General features: G+C 48.0%; 1 protein-coding gene across 1 annotated transcript in view; it reads right to left on the bottom strand.

Annotated features, from left to right (window-relative positions):
* Positions 1-8,139: 8,139 nt before the first annotated feature.
* The window catches only part of LOC144138993 (uncharacterized), a 50,115-nt gene continuing 36,746 nt past the window's right edge, over positions 8,140-21,508 (bottom strand). The window contains exons 13-15 of the mRNA XM_077671494.1: positions 18,400-18,613; positions 15,045-15,370; positions 8,140-9,186 (exon numbers count right to left, since the gene is read on the bottom strand). Coding sequence (XP_077527620.1) covers positions 9,085-9,186; positions 15,045-15,370; positions 18,400-18,613 — 642 coding nt within the window. The 3' untranslated portion in view covers positions 8,140-9,084. The remainder of the gene's footprint in view (positions 9,187-15,044; positions 15,371-18,399; positions 18,614-21,508) is intronic.

Below are 21,508 nucleotides of genomic sequence, written 5' to 3' on the forward strand. Positions count from 1 at the left end.
ACCTCATATTACCATTATCGGCGCAGCCCGCGCAGCCCGTCTCGTGGTGAGTCTCTCCCCAGCTCTCAGAGGGTGCAGTCATGCACAAAGACGGCTCCTCGAGAGCGGAAGGCGCGAGCGCGCCGAACCGGTCCTCTGCGCCACCCGAAGTGCCCGCCGCTCGGACGGGCTACCGTACCCTGCTTCCCACCCTGCCGACGGGTAAGCTAAGTGAAAACTCGGTGTTTTTGCATGGCGACCCGTCGGCACGGCCGTACAAGATCGACGACGTTGCAGCGGCTCTCAGCGCTGTGACTGACTTGAAGAAGATCACCGGCCTAGGACCTTTTCAGTTTAACCATGTATGGATGGTTACGTTCCAGTCGCCCGAAGAAATGAAAGAACTGGCCTCGAAGGGGGAAATCGAGGCGAAAGGAAAAAGGTGCCTGGTCATTGACCCGAACAATCAGGAAAAGACAGTGAAGCTCCACTGGGTACCCACAACCGTGCCAAACGAACTTCTGGTGCACCACCTGGAACGCTTCGGTGTCGTCAAAAGTGTTTCGTTCGAGAAGTGGCGACGCCCAAACATGGACCACATGGGAAGCACCACGAGGGTGGTGCAGATCGTGCCGAGGGACGCGAACTCCCTTGATGCGATACCCGACCAGGTCACCATCTACGGAAACCTGGTCCTAATAGAAGTACCCGGCCGGCCTACCATGTGCCTGCGCTGCCAATTGCGCGGCCACATGCGCCGGCAGTGTACAACGCCCTGGTGTCGCGTCTGTCGCACGTTTGGGCACGACAGCGCTGCGTGTGTGCAAAGCTACGCCGCCAAGGCCAGAGGCAAACGCGCGGAACAACCTCTCGATGAGTTTATGGACATCGAAGAAATGCAAGAAACAACGAACCCACAGCCTTCCTCCCAGACAAAGGGCATTCAACCCGCCAAGGAAAATGAAAGGAATGAAGGCGCCGACAACGTCTCCCCCCCTGGCGAGACCTTGGATACAGCTGCGGGGAAGGAGGGAGGTGTCCCCGACTTGCCACTGGAGAATGACGCAGCCGCAACCCCCCGCCCCCTTCTTCAAAACGCCGCCGGAACCGAGCAAGAACAGGCAGCGGAGGGGGAAAACGAGCAGGAAACCAGCCGAGAAGAAAAGAACGCGGCGCCGGCGCCCATCAGCGACCCGTGCCCCTCCACCTCAGTAGCCAGCCAGGGAGCACCTCAAGAGAGAAGAGTCGAAACACGACGTCAGGCACGAGCCAAGCAAGCCGCCACCACCCCAGACGGTCAGGAGGGGAAGAGGCCCACCACAAAAGACGCACCACCGAGAATTCCTGAACAGCTCAGGGGGGAACAGAAAACAGCCCCAGCGCAAGACGGCAGGACCGCCTCCCCCACCGGCTGTGCGGACACGACACCGCGCGACAATGGCAGCGGTTGCGGCTGAGCGGATAATCGGTAAGCCCTCACCCCACGATGACAGCCCCCCTCAACGCGGTTAAAATAGCTACTATTAACGTAGTTAGCCTAATTTCTTCCAAACGTAAGAACTGGCTGCTCGACCTTTTAAACAACGAGAATATCGATGTTGCCCTTTTGCAAGAAACCAAGTTATCATCAATCGAAGACAGCCAAAATTTTGTACGCCTATTCGGCCACAAATTCTGGTGCTTCCACACCTTAACTTCAGCCCGCGCAGGCGGTACAGCCATTTTAATACGGAAAAACCCTTCCCTCAAAATTGTTGACTGCGAGCTCGCAGAAAACGGCCGTTTTTGCCTCGTTGATGTCCTCGTGGGGAGCGAGCTGGTGCGATTCGCGTGTGTCTACGCCCCCAATGAAACAGCAGCTCGCTCGGACCTGTTTAACGCCCTGCGGCCTTACTTGTGTGTGTCTGGGGCAGTTTTCCTTGGGGGTGACTTCAACTGTGTGTTGAGGGCTAACGACAGAACAGGGAAAGGTGGTGGCGTCGACGCATCGTCCCGTGTTTTGAGCGCAGTCCTACGGGACAGCGACCTGTCCGACGTAGCCTTGGGGCGCAGCTGGCCAACCAAACGCTACACGCGCTGGCAGGGCTCGTCCCACGCGCGTCTGGACCGGATCTACGTGTCGGGGGAAGGGGTTACACGAGTGTCCGACTACACCGTCACTCCCATCTCGTTCTCTGACCACGGCCTCGTAACGTGCACCGTGGCCCTTAAAACATACACGGCTAAGCAGAACTCAAGTACCCGATGGCTAATGAACTCCACAGTACTTAAAAACGAGACATTTGTCGAAAACACTCAAAAAGAAATTGAAGCACTTCGGTCCGGAACCATTAGTGTGGAAAAGTGGGAAACTTTTAAAGCACGTATAAAAAGTTTTGCAGTCACCATAGGGCGCGAGGAGGCCGCACGAAAAAAAGAAAAAAAGGGCCGCCTCACGGAGACTCTCTGCGCGCTCATCGAGGCTGATGAAGAAAGACCAGGGGAGTTTAAAGACGATATCCGGTTAATTAAAGAAGAGCTCCGGGGAGAGCTTGAGAAGAGTTTTTGGGGAGCCCTGGTGCGGAGCAGGGAGCAAAAGGTAGAGTTCGAGGCAAGGCCATCGAAGCTTTTTGCAGCCTTCGAAAGGGAGAACTCGGCACAGAAAAACATCACGGAGGTCAAACATCCCGCGGGTGTGGCAAGAAGCAATGAGGAAGTCGCAAGAGCTTTCGCTGAATATTATGCAGAACTATTCTCTCGACGGTCAGTCTTAGATGCAATCCCAGCTGAAGTACTAAATCAAATTCCCAAAATACCTGAAGAAACCAAAGATTTGATCAACACCCCCATAACAGAAGCGGAAATAGAGCGTACCATCAAGAGCCTACCGCGGAACAAATCTCCTGGACCGGATGGTATCATCTCAGAGTTCTATATAGCCTTTAGAAAGGAACTGAGCCCCATCCTAGCCATGGTCTTCGAAGAAATAAGAAAACAGAAGCGCCTGCCATCCTCCATGCGGACAAGCCACCTGGCCTTAATCCCCAAAAAAGTACCCACCGATTCTATCCCCGACGTTGCCGATTACCGTCCGATCAGCCTTCTCTCAACGGACTACAAGATCCTGGCCCGAGTTCTCGCCAGACGGCTGGAGAGTGCACTAAGCGCTGTAGTTGGTCCTCACCAGACATGCGGTTTCAAGGGGCGGTCCATCAATTCCAACCTACATCGCATGAGGGTAGCCATCGAGGCGGCTGAATCAGGTCTGCTACCTTTGGCCATCGTTCAACTGGACCTGAGGAAAGCGTTCGATCAGGTGGACCACAATTTTCTACTGGATCTCCTCCAACACTGCGGAATCGGTGACACAATGATCGATTGGATCAAAACTTGCTACGAGGACATATCTACCTGCGTAGTAACAAATAGGTCTGTGGGAACGCCCATAGACATCCACAGGTCGGTGCGCCAGGGCTGCCCCATGTCACCCATCCTATTCACCCTCTATCTTGAGCCACTTTGCCGTATGGCCCTTGCATCCGAGGTCATCAATGGCCTGAAGATGGGAGACGAGGAGCTCCGTGTTCTCGCCTATGCGGACGACGTGGCCTTCATCTGCACTCGTGGATCACAAGTGGGCGAGGTAATTAAACTAGCAAACCAGTTTTGCCGCTTTTCGGGAGCAGAGATAAATTTACTTAAGTCGAGGGGAGCCTGGTTGGGTGATTGGGCCTCCAAACCAAGTTACCTATTTGGAATGGCCTGGGAAGAGGAGATGTCCAATTACTTGGGAGTCAACCTCAACCAAAGCGTCGCAGTCAAAAATCGGTGGAAACCCAAGCTGTCAGCTGCGGAAAGAAAGCTGCAACCATGGAGAAATAGAAACATTGCTCTATTCACGAGGGCTCATGTGTGCAATGCGATTGCATACCCCGCAGTGCTGTACGGGGCCCGCATAACTTCCATCGACGCAGACACCCTGAATAGGCTGCACCGGTCCTGGGCGGTGTTTCTCTGGCGGTCCACATTCGAGCCCATGCGCCGCTCAAACCTCTTCTGGAGCCTAGAAAAGGGTGGATTTGGGCTCGTCAACGCGGAGCTCAAACTCACTATCCAACGATTCTTGTACTTTCTGGGTCTACGCGATCCGTTCCTAGTGGCAGCCACGCAGTGCCTGGGCACCAGACACTTGGCCCCGTGGCTTGCCACGACAGCATCACTCTGCTTTGACACGCGCGGAACGAGGTTCTACAAAGAAATCGCGCTAGCCTTAGCCCTGCTCGAGCAGCATTTCTCTTGGGATTATCTGCTCAAAACAAAACCCAGAAAACTATACTGGGACCTCGTGGAGAAGGTCCTGCCGCCCCCTCTCTACAGACAACCCCCAATACCTAACGATGTCTTGAAGCGAGTAAGACGACTCCCTGTGCCCACCGCCTCAAAGGACTTTTTCTTCCGCCTCCACATGGGGGTGCTGCCCGCAAAGGCACGTCTGGAGGATAAGGGCTTCTTTCTCCATGGCGGCGCGGGTTGTCTCCTCTGTGGAAAACGCGAGACGGCAGAACACGTCCTCACAGATTGTAACGCCGCGGCCGTCTTCTGGGACGAGCTGCAGACCGCGTACACCGAGCGATGGGACCTGTCGTGGTCAGGCCTCCGGCACTGGAGTGCGCCCACAGAGAACAAGGCGCTTCGGGACTGCGTGCTTGTCCTGGGGCTCCATTCGCTGTGGAGGGCCCGAGTGGATGCAGTGGAGTGCGCCAGGAACCCCAGGCCTACCTGGAGGCACTTCACGGCAAAGGCTGAATGGACAGTGAGCGTGTTGGGGGCATCAGATTCTGACACGGAGCTCCGCGACTCACTGCAAAAAGGATGCCAAGCACTGCAGCGCTTTAAAGAAAAAGAGATGCAGCGCTGGCAATGGCTGTGATCTTGCCTCACTAGTACTTTGTAGAGACGCTTTTCCCCTCTGAACAGGCTTTGTACATCCTTGCCCAGAGTTTACACTCATATGTGAACATGTTACCTCCACATGATTCCCAGTTCATGTACTCTGATATTACTCTGTCTCAGGATGTCATATTTTCCTGCTTGTTTGTTCGTTGTTGCCACCGCAGTCCCACTACGTTGCTTACTCTGCGGCTCAAGTGAAGGCACGCCTAAAGGTGATTGGAGTCCCTGCGGCGACAGTATGTACGCGTACCAGCATTGGTCACTGCATCGAGCGTGCCAGTGCATTATGTATATATGTATATCCTTGCAAATAAAAAATTGTGTTTGGAAAAAAAAAAAAAAAAAAAGCCCGTCTCGTGGCCGAGTTGTCTAAGGCTGCAGGTATGTCCCCGCGGAGTGTTTTGCAAGTCACGAGTTCGAGTCCCCGCGGGTGCGTGCTTTTTTTTTTTTTTTTTTTTGTAAGTTAACTTTTTTGTTTTCTGCCGATGTTTTCTACATTGAGTTCACCTTTGTTTGGGCCGCAACGTTCATGGCTCCACGAACTAGTTCACAGAACGCGCGCAGGCTGGCACTGGCGCGCTAGCGAGTTCTCGTTGGCGTGCTGTCCATAAGCACCGACTGCTTGCGGGCAGTGGGCACAGGCCAGAATGAACAGACCCTTGGCCTGGTGGCCTGGTGCGAACACGCATTTTACGGTACAGGCATGAGTGAGGCAAGCTCCAAATAGGGGGGGGGGGGGGGGGGGGGGGGGAGCGCATGACATTTGTGCGTCTGCGGGTACTCGGAGGGCGTCCATGCACTGCGTAGGCCTCGGCTAGTGAATGCTACGATTCCAAGCCGTCCTGGGAGGCTTATCTTTATGCATTTTTACAGCTGACAACATGGCAGAAGCGCGGTACGATGATTACTGAGTTATTGAGAATGCCCATCCAACAACGCCACAGGTTGTGTTTTACAGAACCGAAACAAACCGAAACTTGTTTGGTTGCTCACCTTGGGCATCGTCCAATCACGGTCCCGCTCCTCCCAACGTCACAACTTTAGTTGGTGCGGCCGCCGCAAACCGCGCATGGTAGTTTTTCTTCTTTGGCGCTTTGTAAAATAATTACCGATTTGTCAACCGGATAAACGATGAAAAGTAGGCTAATTTGAGCCAGTCTACGCAGTGCAAGCAAAAACGGGAGCTTGACAAATTCACTTCAGTGTCCCTTTAAATGGAGTTCTGGATTTCCTCTAGTCACAGCTCACTGACGAACCTGCATTCCTTCACAAATGCATGCCAAATTCCCATTCGACTATCTCGCCTTATCAGCTTCACTTTTTGTATCTCCTTTTGAGTCACCTTTTATCAACCACAACAATGCATGCCAAATTCTCATTAGGCTATCTAGTCACATCACCTTCATTTGTTGTATTTCCTTTTCTGTGCCCTTTTCTTATCAACCACTAGTACACCAACACTCAAATGTGTTAAGTTCTAAGCTAGCTTTTTTTTTAGCAATGTTATAGAAGTTACACACTTAGGCAAATAATTTCGTTTTTGAAAATATTTGATTTGGAGTCAGCTTTTCCTATCTGTATTCAATTATCAGCCCCAAACCTGATATCCACACTCCTCCGGTTTTCGGCGATTCAAACTGAATTACTTTTTAAATGCTCCACATGTGCATAATGCGGCAGAGTGAATTCCACCGTGGGTGGGACTTTTCTTTTTGCAGTTGTCGCTGGTGTGGTTCAGGCTCGTGCAGTGAGAGCAGATGGGTCCGCCCCAACAGGACTTATGACAGCAGTACTGTTGACACCTGAACCACGTTCGTGGAGTAGTTTTGCAAGGGCACGCTTGACAGGATGTGAATGAAGCATCCAGATCCGGGAATAGCTGGGAGGTGAATGAACAACTGCCCGCTGCACAGTTCTAGATATCATCATCTGTCTCTAGCAGCAGCAGTTGAAAACACTAGTTCTTTCAGTGATGAAACACCTTAGGTGAAATTTATCTACAATGTGAGGTGACAGCAGCCAAGTTGTACTTCACGAAATTTTCATTTTTTTATTGTTGTGTATCCAGGTCACTGGAACAGATTTAATTTTCTTAGTAATCCTTGTCCACGAGGACCTCAAGGCACTCTGCAACAAGTGATACGGGCTTCTCTTGGTGGTGGCTCTCATTTTTGCAAGTGGATCGTGAACCTTTCCCAAATGTTTCGACTGGCAAGAATGGCAAAATAAGATTACCTTGGTATGGTCCCTTTTAATCCTTTCAGCCCATATTTTTTTTTTATTTCAAGCAAAACAATGTTGGCCCCGTAAGTCCACAAACAAAAAATAGAGCTGGGAGTGCAAATATTAGCAGATTTATTAGCAAGGGAATTAGGCAAAAGTGATGTCTCTGCTCAACATAAAATTTTTAATTGCCAGATGTCCTATTTTCCTAAACCTTACGACTACATGAACCTACAACCAAAAAAATTAGCTCTGTCCTAGAGAAAAGGGTAGCTAGTTCCGGCTGGTTTATGGCCAAATTCCCAGCTGAGCGCTGCTGGTCCCAGCTGGTCCAAACTGGGACCAGCAGCGCCCAACTGGGAATTTGGCCATAAACCAGCAGGGACCAGCTACATTTTCTCTAGGAAGTGCACGTATTAGATTTACAAGCTTGTTAATAAAACTTGGACCACCAATTTTTTCAGCCTCAATGTCGTAATTTCGTCTTCAGCGGAGCTGCTGCTTCTATGTAGCGTGCAGCTCCACTAAAATGAAAACAGTGATATCCTATGTAATAGTCATTACTGAAGAACAATTCCCCCAGAAAACTACCAGTTTTGGTGTCGTTCTCTATGCGCTGGAGAAACTTTTAGGCGATGGTGTCAATTGACACCACCAGGGCCAAGGGGTTAAAGGACTAATCGCTTTTAACGGGTATAAAATGGAGAATAAAGGCTTCGATGTATGGAGCTTTCACGTTTGGAAGCATCCATACATGAAGCATATTTATACTCTTACTTGAGAAAGTAACAGAGCGACTAAAAAGGGAGTCATTGACACCAAGCACCTTTAACCAACAATGCAGGCTTCTGGGTACTTCAAACAACCCCTGCACAGTCGTAAAATGAGTCAAAGTTTAGAAGGAGCTGAACATGCAACGTAGGGCAGTTGTAATGTTGATGCCCAAGGCTCATACTCCAAGGACATCCTGGATGGTCGAGAATTGGAGAGACCGACACCAGCGTATCCCAGAACCCCATTTATTCATATGGTGGCCCCTTTAAAGGCACTTAAAAACAACCTGTATACAACAGCAGTCTTAGCCCCTCTATTTTAATACTGATGATGATAGTGACAATATGTACAACCTATATATGTACACACGAGTACTTCGTGCAATATAACAGGGTCAATCAATTAAAACTTAAATATCCTGTCCTGGCTAAAAAATAAGTAAAAAATAACGCTGAAGTCAGTTTTACTGCTCACTCAAGGCTTGGCCAATCATTACAATTTCAACCCAATGATCAGCACATGCATGCGACCTATTCACAAAAATTTAAGTGCAATGCGGCAGGTTAATCATAAGCACAGTGAGCACATGTCACATGTGTTACACTTCATTTTGTTGGCACTGCCACACACTAAGAGGTGTGCACACCTGAGAACTCCATCAGGTTTTTGTTCTTATTCGAGAATGTGTTGGCAGTTGCGAGTTTGTCAATCAGTGTATATCACAGCAACAACAACCCCTAAGTGGTTGTTCTACTAAGCCTAATTGTAGATGACTTTACAGCCCTACTGACCACCCATATTCGCAAGGCAGAATGGCCTTGAATTTTTATTTCCTCGCGTTTTTGAATGTCACTTTCAATTCACCCCAATTCATTACAAAATTGTTCAAACATTATGTATGCTGCGGTTTTCCCTCTTCAGGTTGCCGTTCAAGCCAGACTTTTCAAAATCTAAAATACCAAAATATTTACAAAAGCAGCAACACAATTTTCACTTTGTAGTATACACAATTTGCATACAACACACCGGTTGGTTCTCACGTGCCATTCAAAGTGGTTCACACGCAGCACACACTCACAGGCATAATAAAATCTCTAAAACCTCTCATGACGAACGTCACATACTAAAACAGTCTTTAAAAGCACTCGTAAAAAAAAAACCTGCAAGGCACAGCATTCACTTCTTGAATGTCCTCCGAAGAAGTTTTTTGACACTGGAGGGAGTGGTAGCTTTCTTCTTGGGCTTGCTCTTCTTAGGCGTGACCATTGTAGAGATTCTCTAGAAGTAAAATAAATGAAAAATATAAATACAGTCGACTCGCGATAATTCAAATTCGAAGGGACCCCACGATTTTGTTTGAATTATCCAAATTTCGAATTATCAGACATTTTCATATATATGACTCTGAGCAAGGTGACAGCAGAAATTATGATCAGGCATTGATTTTAATCACATTTTAAAAATTTCTAAGCGTTTTTAAACCCTAACTGCACCAAATAAACAGAAAGCAGAGGCGTAAGGTCCACAAGCCAAATACTGTGTGCGTCACTTTCGTAACTGCTGCGTTGTTTTTCTTTCTTTCTTTCTCTCTCTTTTTTTTTTTTTTGAGTGCTGTTTACACTCTTGAGCTTGTGCATATTAATTATTTGTCACAAGTTTACTTTTTAACAACATTAACCGGCTGGCTTGCAATAATTCACATGTCTCAAATCACAGCATGGAAATTGGCACATGAATCTCTTTTGTTTCCTCTCAGTTCATCAACCAGTGCTTTATCTTTATGTAATTTTCATTTTTAGTAGGAACATTGTCCTAATGATTATGCCAGTATTTTTCATTTAGTGTCCCTCTAACCCGTTTGCTGCTTTGAAAGGCTCTCGCTACTCAATGCAATCTTGGTTTAAAGTTTAAATTTGGGGATTTTAGGCTCCAGAGCTACGTTTGGACTATGCCATGCCCGCAGCAGTGGGAGGCTATGGATTAATTTACACCGCCTGGGGATCTAAAACGTGTGCAGAAATGTCAACATACTAGAGTTGTTTCTTGCTTCCACAAGAAAAACTGATTGATTGATTGTAGGGTTTAACGCGCCGACGCAACGCAGGCGATGAGGCGCGCCGTAGTGGAGGGCTCCGGATTGATTTTGACCACCTGGGGATCTTTAACGTGCGCCGAAATCTCGTACACACGGGCGTTTTTGCTTTTCGCCTCCATCAGAAAAGCGGCCGCTGCGGCCGGGAATCGAACCCGTGACCTCGTGCTCAGCAGCGCAACGCCTTAGCCGCTGAGCCACCGCGGCGGGTCACAAGAAAAACTGCTGTTGCCAATGGTAATTAAACTAGCAGCAGCTCGGCGAACAACTGAACCATGGGAGTAGCACTGAACTAAACAAAGAAGGATTACAGGCAACTTGATCAATGTAGCAAAACGAAAATAAACAAGTTTAACAGAAAAGCAAAAAAAAAAAAAAAGAGAGAGAACAAGAGGTGTGTATGCATTTTGATGTGGGTTTAGTTTTGGGCACCTCTTTACCTCTGTGGCATTTGTACTGTCTTAAAAGAGAAAAGAAAAACAGCTAGAAAACACTGTGGCTAAATCATGCACTCAGTGCAAGATGCCAATGACTTTAAACGTTGCAGTTGCAAGCATAGAAAGAAGGAGGAAACAGTGTGTTAAAACACAAATACTTACTTTACATCAACACCTGCCGTGAAATTACGTGCTTTTTTGTAAGACACACACACACACAACAATGCATGACAGAACACCCACATGGCATATTCCAGGTTACACCACGGATGTAATGGAGGTAACCAACGAACATAAAAACATTAGCGACACTTAGAAAGCTCCATGCTGCTTGCATTGTTGAAAAAATGAAAGAACGCGCAAACAAGCTGAGTGCATAGAAAAATTGGTGCGTGCAGTTTGGCCAAATTAAGCCCCTTATCAGGTGACCGCAGTGAGTCAGCTGACCTTATCAGTAGCCCAGTTAAGTTTCAGAGAAAGAACGACGGCGTGGAAAGGACTGGAGGGGTTTGTAAAGAACAGGTTTCTAAAAATATTCCTTCGGCCTTGTTCTCTGAGCATTCCTTCACACCAGGGAAAGTGAAAGAGAAAAACATAAGCAGAACATGGAAGCGTTCATCGACACTTTTAAACCTGGCACCTGTTATGCGAGCTGTCCTTTAGATCTGAGTTTTAGTCATTACCGGAGGGAGCAGTACCTGGCTAATCAAGAATGGGGCAGATACAAATGATTTTAATATCTTTTTCAGACCACAGCTTTGAGACACATTTCCACGGCCCATATTGAGTAGACTGCACAAGATGGTACAATAATGTAATGCTAGGATACAGGGTTGACAATCTGCTTAATGTCAGCGGGTTCACCATGGCATGCAGGGAGAAAACAAATGCACAGAGACATGGCAGGCAACGTTTGCGTTACTGATATTGAAAGTACAAGAACCGCACAAAAGACGCCTCGACAATGCCCGAAATCAGAAAAGCTGCGACCTGGCCAGAAACCTTTCGTGCCACGTACAGGGATGGATTGTTACAAGATTGTTGGTACAAGGCTGTTACATACAAGAGGTGGCATTTATAAACGCACAAGTCAGTTTCTGATGGGTGTTCACCGGCCGTCGATGCATTGCCTGTGTTTCACTCGTGCGTGAAGTCCCCTTTCTGGTTCCAAATACCGAAACGCTCCTTGCACCAGACCACTCACTCACCCTACGAAAGAGCCCCTCAATGTCACAAGAGGAGGGAGGCTAACCCTTGCACTACCCTGGTATTCAATACTCCTTACAGTACGTGCAATAAAAAAAGAAAAACGCCGGTTTTCCTTTTTCTAACTGTAAAGAGTGTTGTACAATCCCCATGCAAAAAGTGATCCTGGCTACTCCGCCATGCTCGCTCAGACGAGCCATTCACAAGCGAGTTGTCCGGGCGATTTTCTCGTTCATTGCATTTGTGTCGTTCGCGCTTTGTGGGCTTGTTTCGAAGCGTTGCTGTGGAGGCTACTGCTAGTGTAACTATTAAAAGCTTATTTAGTGGTTCTAGCTAGCGCAAAGTGGCAGATTTTTCTTTCGCCATGAAGTCGGCAATCATAAATCAAGTTAAACACGGTGAGACGTTGGATGCACCCACAGCACACGAGATTACCAAGAGCCCCCTCAGCATGATCTTGAAGAACAGAACAGATTGTGTTGGCACGCAAGGTGCTTAGGATCGATTTGCTTGGATTGATTGATTGATTGATTGTAGGCTTTAACGCGCCGACGATGCAGGCGATGAGGCACGCCATAGTGGAGGGCTCCGGATTAATTTCAACCACCTGGGGATCTTTATCGTGCGCCGAAATCTCGTACACACGGGCATTTTTGAGTTTTGCCTCCACCAGAAAAGCGGCCAAAGCAACCGGGAATTGAACCCGCGTCCTCGTGCTCAGCAGCACAATGCCTTAGCCACTGAGCGAGCCACCGCGGCGGGTCAACCTGCTTGGAGTAGTAGGTTTGGGCAGCTGTTATGAAACAAATCGTCCAAAACTTTTCAGATGTGCCTCTTTGAGCGTTAGGGTGATGGCTGAAAATTCTGAGCAGTGCAACGAAGCCATTGTCAGTGTTGCCGAAGTGGCAGTTCTGGCTGCCGCTGCCAGATCAACGGTCAGCGAGTTGCGAGTGTGGATGATGGTGTCGCGACCATGAGATAATTTGAAGATGCCAACACCATACCGAGTGCAAGTGCAAGCAGGTGCACTGTGGAAAGCAACAACGATCCTTTGCCCACATCCTCCGATCTGACTGCACTCACACTAGTCTGGCGCTTCGCCCCGAACGTGAGATGTTGTGAACTCCGCTACTCCTAGCCTTTAAAAGAACTAAGTTGGGCGAGTTAGTGAATCATCACCGCCAGCATATCTACGCCCACTGCAGGGCAAAGGCCTCTCCCATAGATCTCCAATTATCCCGGTCTTGTGCTAACTGCGACCAACTGATCCCCGCTAACTACCTGATCTCATCTGCCCATCTGACTTTCTGCTGCCCCCTGCTACGCTTGCCTTCTCTAGGAATCCACTGTCAGCCGTAATGACCAACGGCTATCTTGCCTTCGCATTACATGCCCTGCCCACGTCCATTTCTTATTAATTTCTACTAATATGTCCTTAACACGCATTTGTTCCCTGACCCACTCCGCTCTCTTCTTGTCCCTTAATGTTATACCTATCATCTTCCGCTCCATTACTCGCCGAGTCGTCCCCATTTTAAGCTGAACCTCTTAGTGAGCCACCAAGTTTCTGCCCTGTAGGTGAGTACCGGTAAGATGCAGCTGTTATACACTTTGTTCTTCAGGGACAATGGTAGGCTGCCATTCATTACCTGAGAATGTCTGCCGTATGCGGTCCACTCCACCCGCTATCATTAATGATCAGTGCAATAAATGAGGCACAAAAAAGCGAGAAATAGACTTAAACTCTTTAGACAATGTGAAGAAGTGCAGGCTGTCAGAGGCAGCAAAGTTGCACGACAAGAAAAAGCTACGGGAGTATGTCGTACAAAACTAAGGCAGTGTCATCAATAATTTGATTGATTGTGGGGTTTAACGCACAGACGCTACACAGGCGATGAGGTGCACCGTAGTGGAGGCCTCCGGATTAATTTTGACCACCTGGGGATCTTTAACGTGCGCCGAAGTCTCGTACACACGGGCGTTTTTGCTTTTCGCCTCCATCATAAAAGCGGCCACTGTGGCCGGGAATCGAACCCGCATCCTCGTGCTCAGCAGCGCAACATCTTAGCAGCATCATCAAAGTGTTTTTGATGCGAAACAGCTTATGATCGCGCCTGTTCCCTCCGCCGTTGTGTGACCGCCGTTGTGCAGCATCCCCACCCCCACTGCGCATGCGCATCCTCCTCCCCCTCCTCTCCTCTCCTTGTGTAATCTCCTCCCCTCTCCGGCATTCCTCCTCTTCTCTCCGACGCTCCTCTCCTCTCCGGGACTGCACAACGAATGGCAACACCTGCGGCTCCGCGTGCAATAATGCGAAGCAGCTTAGGGTTAGAGGCGAGACGGGAACTTGCGTTGACCCCATGGCTGCTTCGCATACTACTCAGGGTTCCCCTATGAGAACATGGTAAAATTTTTTTATAAATTGAGTGTGCTTTTATGACGTCCCATTCCTTAGCATGCTTACATTGAATTATCCCCTGTACCGAACTGATAGGTGTTTTTCCGCGAGTTCTATATAACTGGGCTTGACTGTATCAATAGTTAGTGCATACTATTGCAAGGTCTTCAGAGAACTTCTGGTAATTTAACATTTTCAAGGCACGGCTAGTGCACTAGAGAGGCTGCCCCGGAACGTACCCTGCTCTGGGTAGCACTGTGTGCGTGGGAGCCACGTCGGCCAAAGGGGTCAATGTCTCCGGCCACTGGCAGCAGCTAGACGGAGACATAACGGCGCGAGAAAAACGCCACCCATGGATGCCATGGCCAGGACAGACTGGCGCGTGGTGGACACACCCCTGCACACCCATCAAGGGACACTGGGGGGGGACGGTGGTGGCCGCTCTGTTTATTCAGTTCACGGGAGCGACAGTGCGTGGAAGCACCATGGACAGTTCCCGTGCTTCATTAATTACACAATTAGCACCATGGACAGCTTTAGTTGCCAGTTTCCCAATACAGTGAGGTGCCAAGAGAATAGCAAGGAGCGTTTCAGTATTTGGCTTTAAACGCTGTTATTGTAACCGTGGTTAAAGAAAAGGCGAGAGCGCAGATTACGGCACTCAAAGACAGACCGGACAGACAAAGAACATTCAACGACAGACAAGACAGCGCTCGTCCTGGTTTATCTTCTCCATCTTTGTTGGCCCTTCATTCCAAAGAAGCAAAATTCTCCCCACCTACAAACATACATCGTGGCCCATCATGACAGCCTTGTTGTTCCTATCGAAGTGATTACACGCCTCTCACTAATGTCAGTGCCTAGAATGATGAGTGGGAGCAAGATAACTCAGCTGGGCGCCCCCGGACAGTAGAAACAAAGCACGGAAGTAAACAAACTGCATGCATGGTTCGCAGCACAGGAGCAGATGCACCAACCAGACACATGCCAGTGCAGCTCTTACCCAGTGCTTGTCGCCGCTGCCTTCTTCTCGACCGGTGGCCGAACTGGCACCCTTCTTGGCACCGCACTGGCCCCCTTTGTCGCCCAGAGAAGAAGAGGAGGAGGCAGAGAATGACTCCGGTGGGGAGGAAAGAAGCAGCCTGTTGTCTGGCATCGCCTCCGCGGGGTAGCATGACTTCAGGTGCAGGGGAACCATAGAGTTGCGGCGGTGAAGCTCACTGAAGCGCTGCAGGGTGTCGTCCTGTTCCCCCTCCTTTTCAGGGAGGGAGGAAGCCCCCAGGGAAAAATTGAACACCTCCTCCGCATCCTCTGGCGCCTCTCTCCTCTCTGAAGGAGATTCACGGAAAGGAGGGGAACCAAATCATGAAAGCGGCAGTTCAAAGAAAGCAAAGAGGAAGACCCTCTAATCTCAAAATACAGTTCTCGACTCAAAACCTTGGTCGAACACACGCAGTCACTTGGGAGTTGAAGTTGACAGCGGCTCACTTTGACAGGCTAGGTGTTAACCAAGGCTCGATACTATAACAGAGGCTGCAGTTACCATATATCCTTGATTCCAAGCGTGCCTTTTTCTCAAACATGCCCCGTTTGACATCACTTGGGTGCTTGTGGTTAAAGGGACCATGAAGACAAAATGCAAGTGTGGTTCATTCGAAAGGTTGCCTCATTGGAATAACACTGACCCTAATCTTAACACAAACTTCACTGAAATAAGCTGCATAATGAGGAAGAAAGAAAAGGCATGGAACACCCTAGCTGCATTTCCGACACTGAACTGATGATGTATTATGAGCAGCTCATTGGCTGAGGCTGATAAAAACCGACGCAAATAAAACAACCATTATAAACTTGCAGAACAAGCTACTGGCACTTAAAGGGGCCATCCAGACAAAACACACTGACACCACTTTTAACGAACACTTCACTCGAGTAAGCCATATACTTAGGAAAAACGGCAATGGCCATGCAACCCACTGGCTCATTTCCCACAATAGAACCTATGATGTCATATGTGCCCAGCTGTGCGATTGGCCGAGGCCAGCAAAAGCAAACGCGAATTAGGCACCGCTTATAAGCTTGCCGAACGAGCTATTTGCACTTAAATGTAATGCATATTCATTTTAAAGAAGCAAGAATGGCGTGGTAAACAATGAAAATACACGTAAGCATGAAGTAACGATGCGCACTGCTGTTGGTACTGGACGCACTATGCTTGTTTTAGCTACACAGCAGTCCGCCGCTTTGGAGTTGTCGTACACGACACTGGCCGATTAACTTAAGCGGCGTTGTCTTACGTGACCCTGTTTGCCAATACGGCCAGTACGAACAAGCGCTGGGGGCACTATAAAACACGAAATGTTTTGAATAAAACAAACTTGTATCTTGTCCGCACGGCCCGTTTATATTTAAAGCACATTCTTTTTGTAGCAGAGAGAACGTTGGCCTAAACAATGGAATTTACAAACGAATACGTAGACACAGAAGCACTAGTGTGTATGGCACGCACTATGTCGCACAGTCGTCGAGAACATTGGGGCCTGCCTGCCATGACACTGGCCAATTGGCATAAGCGGCATTGCCACTTATGTGACCCAGGAGCACACCCAATCTTTCACAAACAATTACTGTCAACCATAACAAGAGCAAGCCAGGTAAAAATTAGGTCAAAAACAGAGAAAGTGCGGGCAGCGGTCCTCAAGTGGTACTGTTCCACCATATATGAAGGCGAACGGTAAAGAAGGCAATGCAAAAGACTGTTTCGCCATTCGCAGCAGCCGTAGTGATCGTACCAACGTTCGTGTTACATACGTTCCCTAAGAGCAACATCGCTGACTTCACAACACACGCAATTTAGCGGGAGAATTAATTTTTTGGCTTAAAAATGTTGAATTTCTCAGTGACAAAGCATCGATCGCTGCCGGAAAAGCACTGGAAACTATACAACACCAAATCTTTTGAATAAAGCAAATTTGTATTTTGTTTTCACAGCCCCTTTAAAGACCTTCCGTGTTAAAAAAAAGTCAAATTCTCCTTAGAGATATCCTGCGCACTTTAAAGTGTGGGAGGCTGTGCACACAAGTATTGCTGCAAAGAAACGCGAAAATACAGTACATAGTTCACTAGTAGGTGGGTTGATAGGGCTGTTGGTGTGCAATACTAACCTAGAACTGAGACGACATGGTCCCGGCACTGTCAAGTTTTCAGGTTAGAAGACAAAATTAGTTTGCATGAATAACTATTTCCTAGCAGGTGCCGGTGGTGTCAAGTCTAAAGCATTTGAATGGGCTTTGTGTTGAAACAGTGCAACGATTCCCGACTTATTCAGTGCTGTAAAAAAAAAAATGCTGAAATTGGCCTAATGCCAAAATGTAGATAAAAACCCCGACCGTCAACTGCCATTATTCAGCATCAAATTAATAAACCAGTTGAGAGCCAGAAATTATGTCTATGTCTACTGTTGTTTCTAACTTGTGTAGCATTTGGGTAGGGACTGGCTTGAAACTTTATTAAATTCAGCTTTAAAAAAAAAAAAAGTTGATTACTGAGCTAAGTAAGAATTGTCTGGAAACATGAATTAAGCGCGAAACAAAAACCGGTGTCTACTAAAATATATTGTGGGAACTGTGGAGTTGAACGACCCTGGCCACTCAAGCAATGCGGGACCCGTCAAGGATGTAGAAGATGGGAGAGCGAGTAATTTTGAGAATAAACTGCCTTGGAGGTTTGCGTCAGTTGCCTTTGCGTCTGGCCTGCCTCCCACAACGGCACCAACAACGCGGCAGCTGCGCATGGATGATCGTCTGAGAGTGACCAATCGCCACAACATGAAACAGATGCTAATGACTCTACAGCAACCTACCGGTGCCTTTCTCATACCAGACTTAACTCTGCAACCTCAATGCAATGTTTTACCATCCAAAGAGTAATTCACAGAAGCATGAACATAGTTTTGAAACTATACACCACTGTAAACTGGCAAACGTGCTGGAGTGTTCTGTACTGCACCATGGTCAAAAACGGTCTCACAATCTGCCCACATGTGAACCCTCAACATTCTTTACAAGAACCTAGCAGATTCTTTCGAGTAAACACCCAAGCTGTTGCAAAGAAATTTTGGTAGTGCTCCTCGCGCCGAATTTGACGAGCACTACAAAACTTGCTTTTGGGCCAGTTCGTTCATGGTTTGTTGAAAGAGTGCAAAAAACAGGAGTGCTTGTCCTGCGTATTCTTCATTCATCAAGTTTTTTTTTTTTTAAATTTTTAAAAGAACTGATCTGTGAAACAGTGGAGCACTTGGAACACATCTAGCCCCCACATCATCATCATCACACTTGGACAGACACCGGGCGTGGTACCTGGGAAGTGGTCGGAGGCCATGCTGGCGAGCGAGTTCTGGCGGGTGTTGCTGTCGGAGGGGCGCTGCGACCACAGGGAGTCCAGGCTGGGCGTAGAGTAGAGCGACGCACTGAGGGCCCCTGCTCTGCTGCGGGACGACCTGCTGCCCCTCTCCAGCTCAGAGTCCCTCATCTTGGCCTCGCAGTAGCTGAGCTGCGCCTTCAGGGACCGGTTCTGTGTGCAGGCATCGACAAGGGGACAGAGTTGGGCTTTCAAAAAAGGTGGCCACTCAGGCTTTACTCTGGCACTAATTAAAGGGGGACACTTGCTCTTAAAACAGCTTCTTTTAACTTTTAAACGAACTCTGTGAAACTTCTGTCTTGCCGCTTTTGTCCCACTAATTACAAATATGCTGTTGTTTTTTAGTAATTCAATTAGTCCCCAAATAATTAGAGATAATTAGCCATTTTTGGAGGAACTATAGACGAAACAGTGTTAGCCATAAAACTGTAGTCTCTACATGTTCCAATACTATGAACCCTGGTGAGTGCAATAAGAGCATCGGTTTTTTGATGCACCACTTGGAACTAATTTTACAAATTGGTGGCACCAGTGGCAAGGAACCATTTTGAGTGCCCACTTCAAACACCAAAGTTTAAAGGGACACTGAAGTGAATTTGTCAAGCTCCCGTTTTTGCTTGCACTGCGTAGACTGGCTCAAATTAGCACACTTTTCATCGTTTATCCGGTTGACAAATCGGTAATTATTTTACAAAGCGCGAAAGAAGAAAAACTACCATGCGCGGTTTGCGGCGGCCGCACCAACTAAAGCTATGACGTTGGGAGGAGCGGGCACCGTGATTGGACGATGCCCAAGGTGAGCAACCAAACAAGTTTCGGTTTCGGTTCTGTAAAACAACCGTTGGCGTTGTTGGATGGGCATTCTCAATAACTCAGTAATCATCGTACCGCGCTTCTGCCATGTTGTCAGCTGTAAAAATGCATAAAGCTAAGCCTCCCAGGACGGCTTGTAGTCGTAGCATTCACTAGCCGAGACCTACGCAGTGCATGAACGCCCTCCGCGTACCCGCAGACGCCCAAATGTCATGCGCTTTTCCCCCATATTTCGAGCATGCCTCCCTCATGCCTGTATCGTAAAAAGCGTGTTCGCACCAGGCCAAGGGTCTGTTCATTCTGGCCTGTGCCCACTGCCTGCAAGCAGTCGGTGCTTATGGCAACAGCACGCCAACGAGAACTCGCTAGCGCGCCAGTGCCAGCCTGCACGCGTTCTGTGAACTAGTTTGTGGAGCCATGAACGTTGCGGCCCAAAAAAAGGTGAACTCAACGTAGAAAACATCGGCGGAAAACGAAAAAGTTAACTTACAAAAAAAAAAAAAAAAAAAAAGCACGTACCCGCGGGGATTCGAACTCGTGACTTGCAAAATACTTGCGGTGACATACCTAGCACCCAAGGCCACTCAGCCTTTTTTTTTTTTCTTTATTGCCGGTCATTTATAAATAAACACTCACGGTACAGACAAGAAAAAGTACCAACAACGAAACCTGGTACAAAACATACAATGCATAAGGCGGCCAACCGTAACTCCGGCTTGGCCTTGTCCTTGTTTTCACAACTGCGTGTAGTAACGGTCGTACACAACCCTTACTCTCACATTTTCTTTCTGAGCCTGGTTTGGTCTCACACACCGTAAAAACTCTTTAGGTTGGCCTAACAACGCTGCCGAACCTATAGTTAGTAGTTAATATTTGTGGGCCTTAATTACGCTTAATGCACTCATAAGCGAAAAAACCTCATCATCATATTCTTGTTTGGCGTACACTTCTTTCAGTTTGCTAACATTTTCTGCAAAGTAAGAATCCACTGGCCTGGCATTCTCATCACTGTTTCTGACTGCCATTCTGCTACGTCATATAGCATGTAGGCTGAGAAGGAAGAATACATCGTAAGGAGCCTCATCACATTCAACTTCAAGAAAACGTATGCCTTTCGGTGTCAGCGGGAGGTCCTTTTTTAGAGTCCTCTGGAGGACGTCCCAGAAGAAGACGGCGTCCCAGCAATCGACAAAAACATGTTCCACGCTTTCTGGCTTTTTGCACAGTCGACAATCTTTGCCCCAAGGCAAAAACAACCCCCTTTCATCAAGCCACGTTAGGACTGGTAAGGTCTCAGTGTGCAATTTAAAAAAGAATGTTTTTACTCCTGCGGGTATGCTCATTTTCTTGACGCGTTTGAGCACGTCATGCTTATGACCTCCGAGGTATTTCATTCTATACACTGGTTCGGGACACAGGAGTTCTACCACATCACAGGATAACCGTTTACGCGTAACATTTGACAAGTACTCAATTGAAAATCACTCGCTTAAAAACCTGAAGGACATTACCAGCTCACGCAAAAAACCACTCACTGCTTATCTCTTCATATCTGTCGTAGTTACTATAAAATTTGGCCTCGCAGAACACAATCTCATCTGCATGTACGTTCGAAGAAATGGGTTTGTCTCGTCTCGCAAATATAAAAACCTCGCCACCAATTGTCTAACAAACAGGTTCGACAACCCCAGCCCGCCCCCTTTTAACCTGCGAAACAAGTTGCTGCGTTTCGTTCGCTCGAAGCATGATTGCCACACGAACATCGCAAGCAACCTATGAAACTTTTGGATGGTAGCCCGTGTACAATACAGCGCTTGCATGACATACCATAAATTTGCTATCAGAAACGTGTTGCAAATTGTCGCTCGGGCGAAGATCGATGCATGCCGGCCGGTCCACATTTCCGCTTGCGCCTTCATTTCACGCACTCTCCCTTGCCAATAAAGCGTGTTCTCGCGGTACCTATCGAGCGGTACTCCCAGATACTTAGTGGGCGTGGTTGTCCACTCGACCTCTTCGAACACGCTGGGCGTATTTTGCCATTCGCCGTGCCACGTCCCTATGCATTTATTCAAATTTACATTACTGCCTGTGGTTTCGCAAAATTCCTTCGTGACCGATAGCACATTACACACACTCTCCCGATCGGAACAAAATACGGCCACATCATCCGCGTACGACAAAGCCTTCACCTCACATGCACCTAGTCGGAATCCACGTATTTGCTCGCTCTGA

This window comes from Haemaphysalis longicornis, unplaced genomic scaffold (genome assembly GCF_048455015.1).
Source record: "Haemaphysalis longicornis isolate Haplotype H1 unplaced genomic scaffold, Haemaphysalis longicornis Haplotype H1 scaffold_5, whole genome shotgun sequence".
In the NCBI taxonomy this organism is placed as follows: domain Eukaryota; kingdom Metazoa; phylum Arthropoda; class Arachnida; order Ixodida; family Ixodidae; genus Haemaphysalis; species Haemaphysalis longicornis.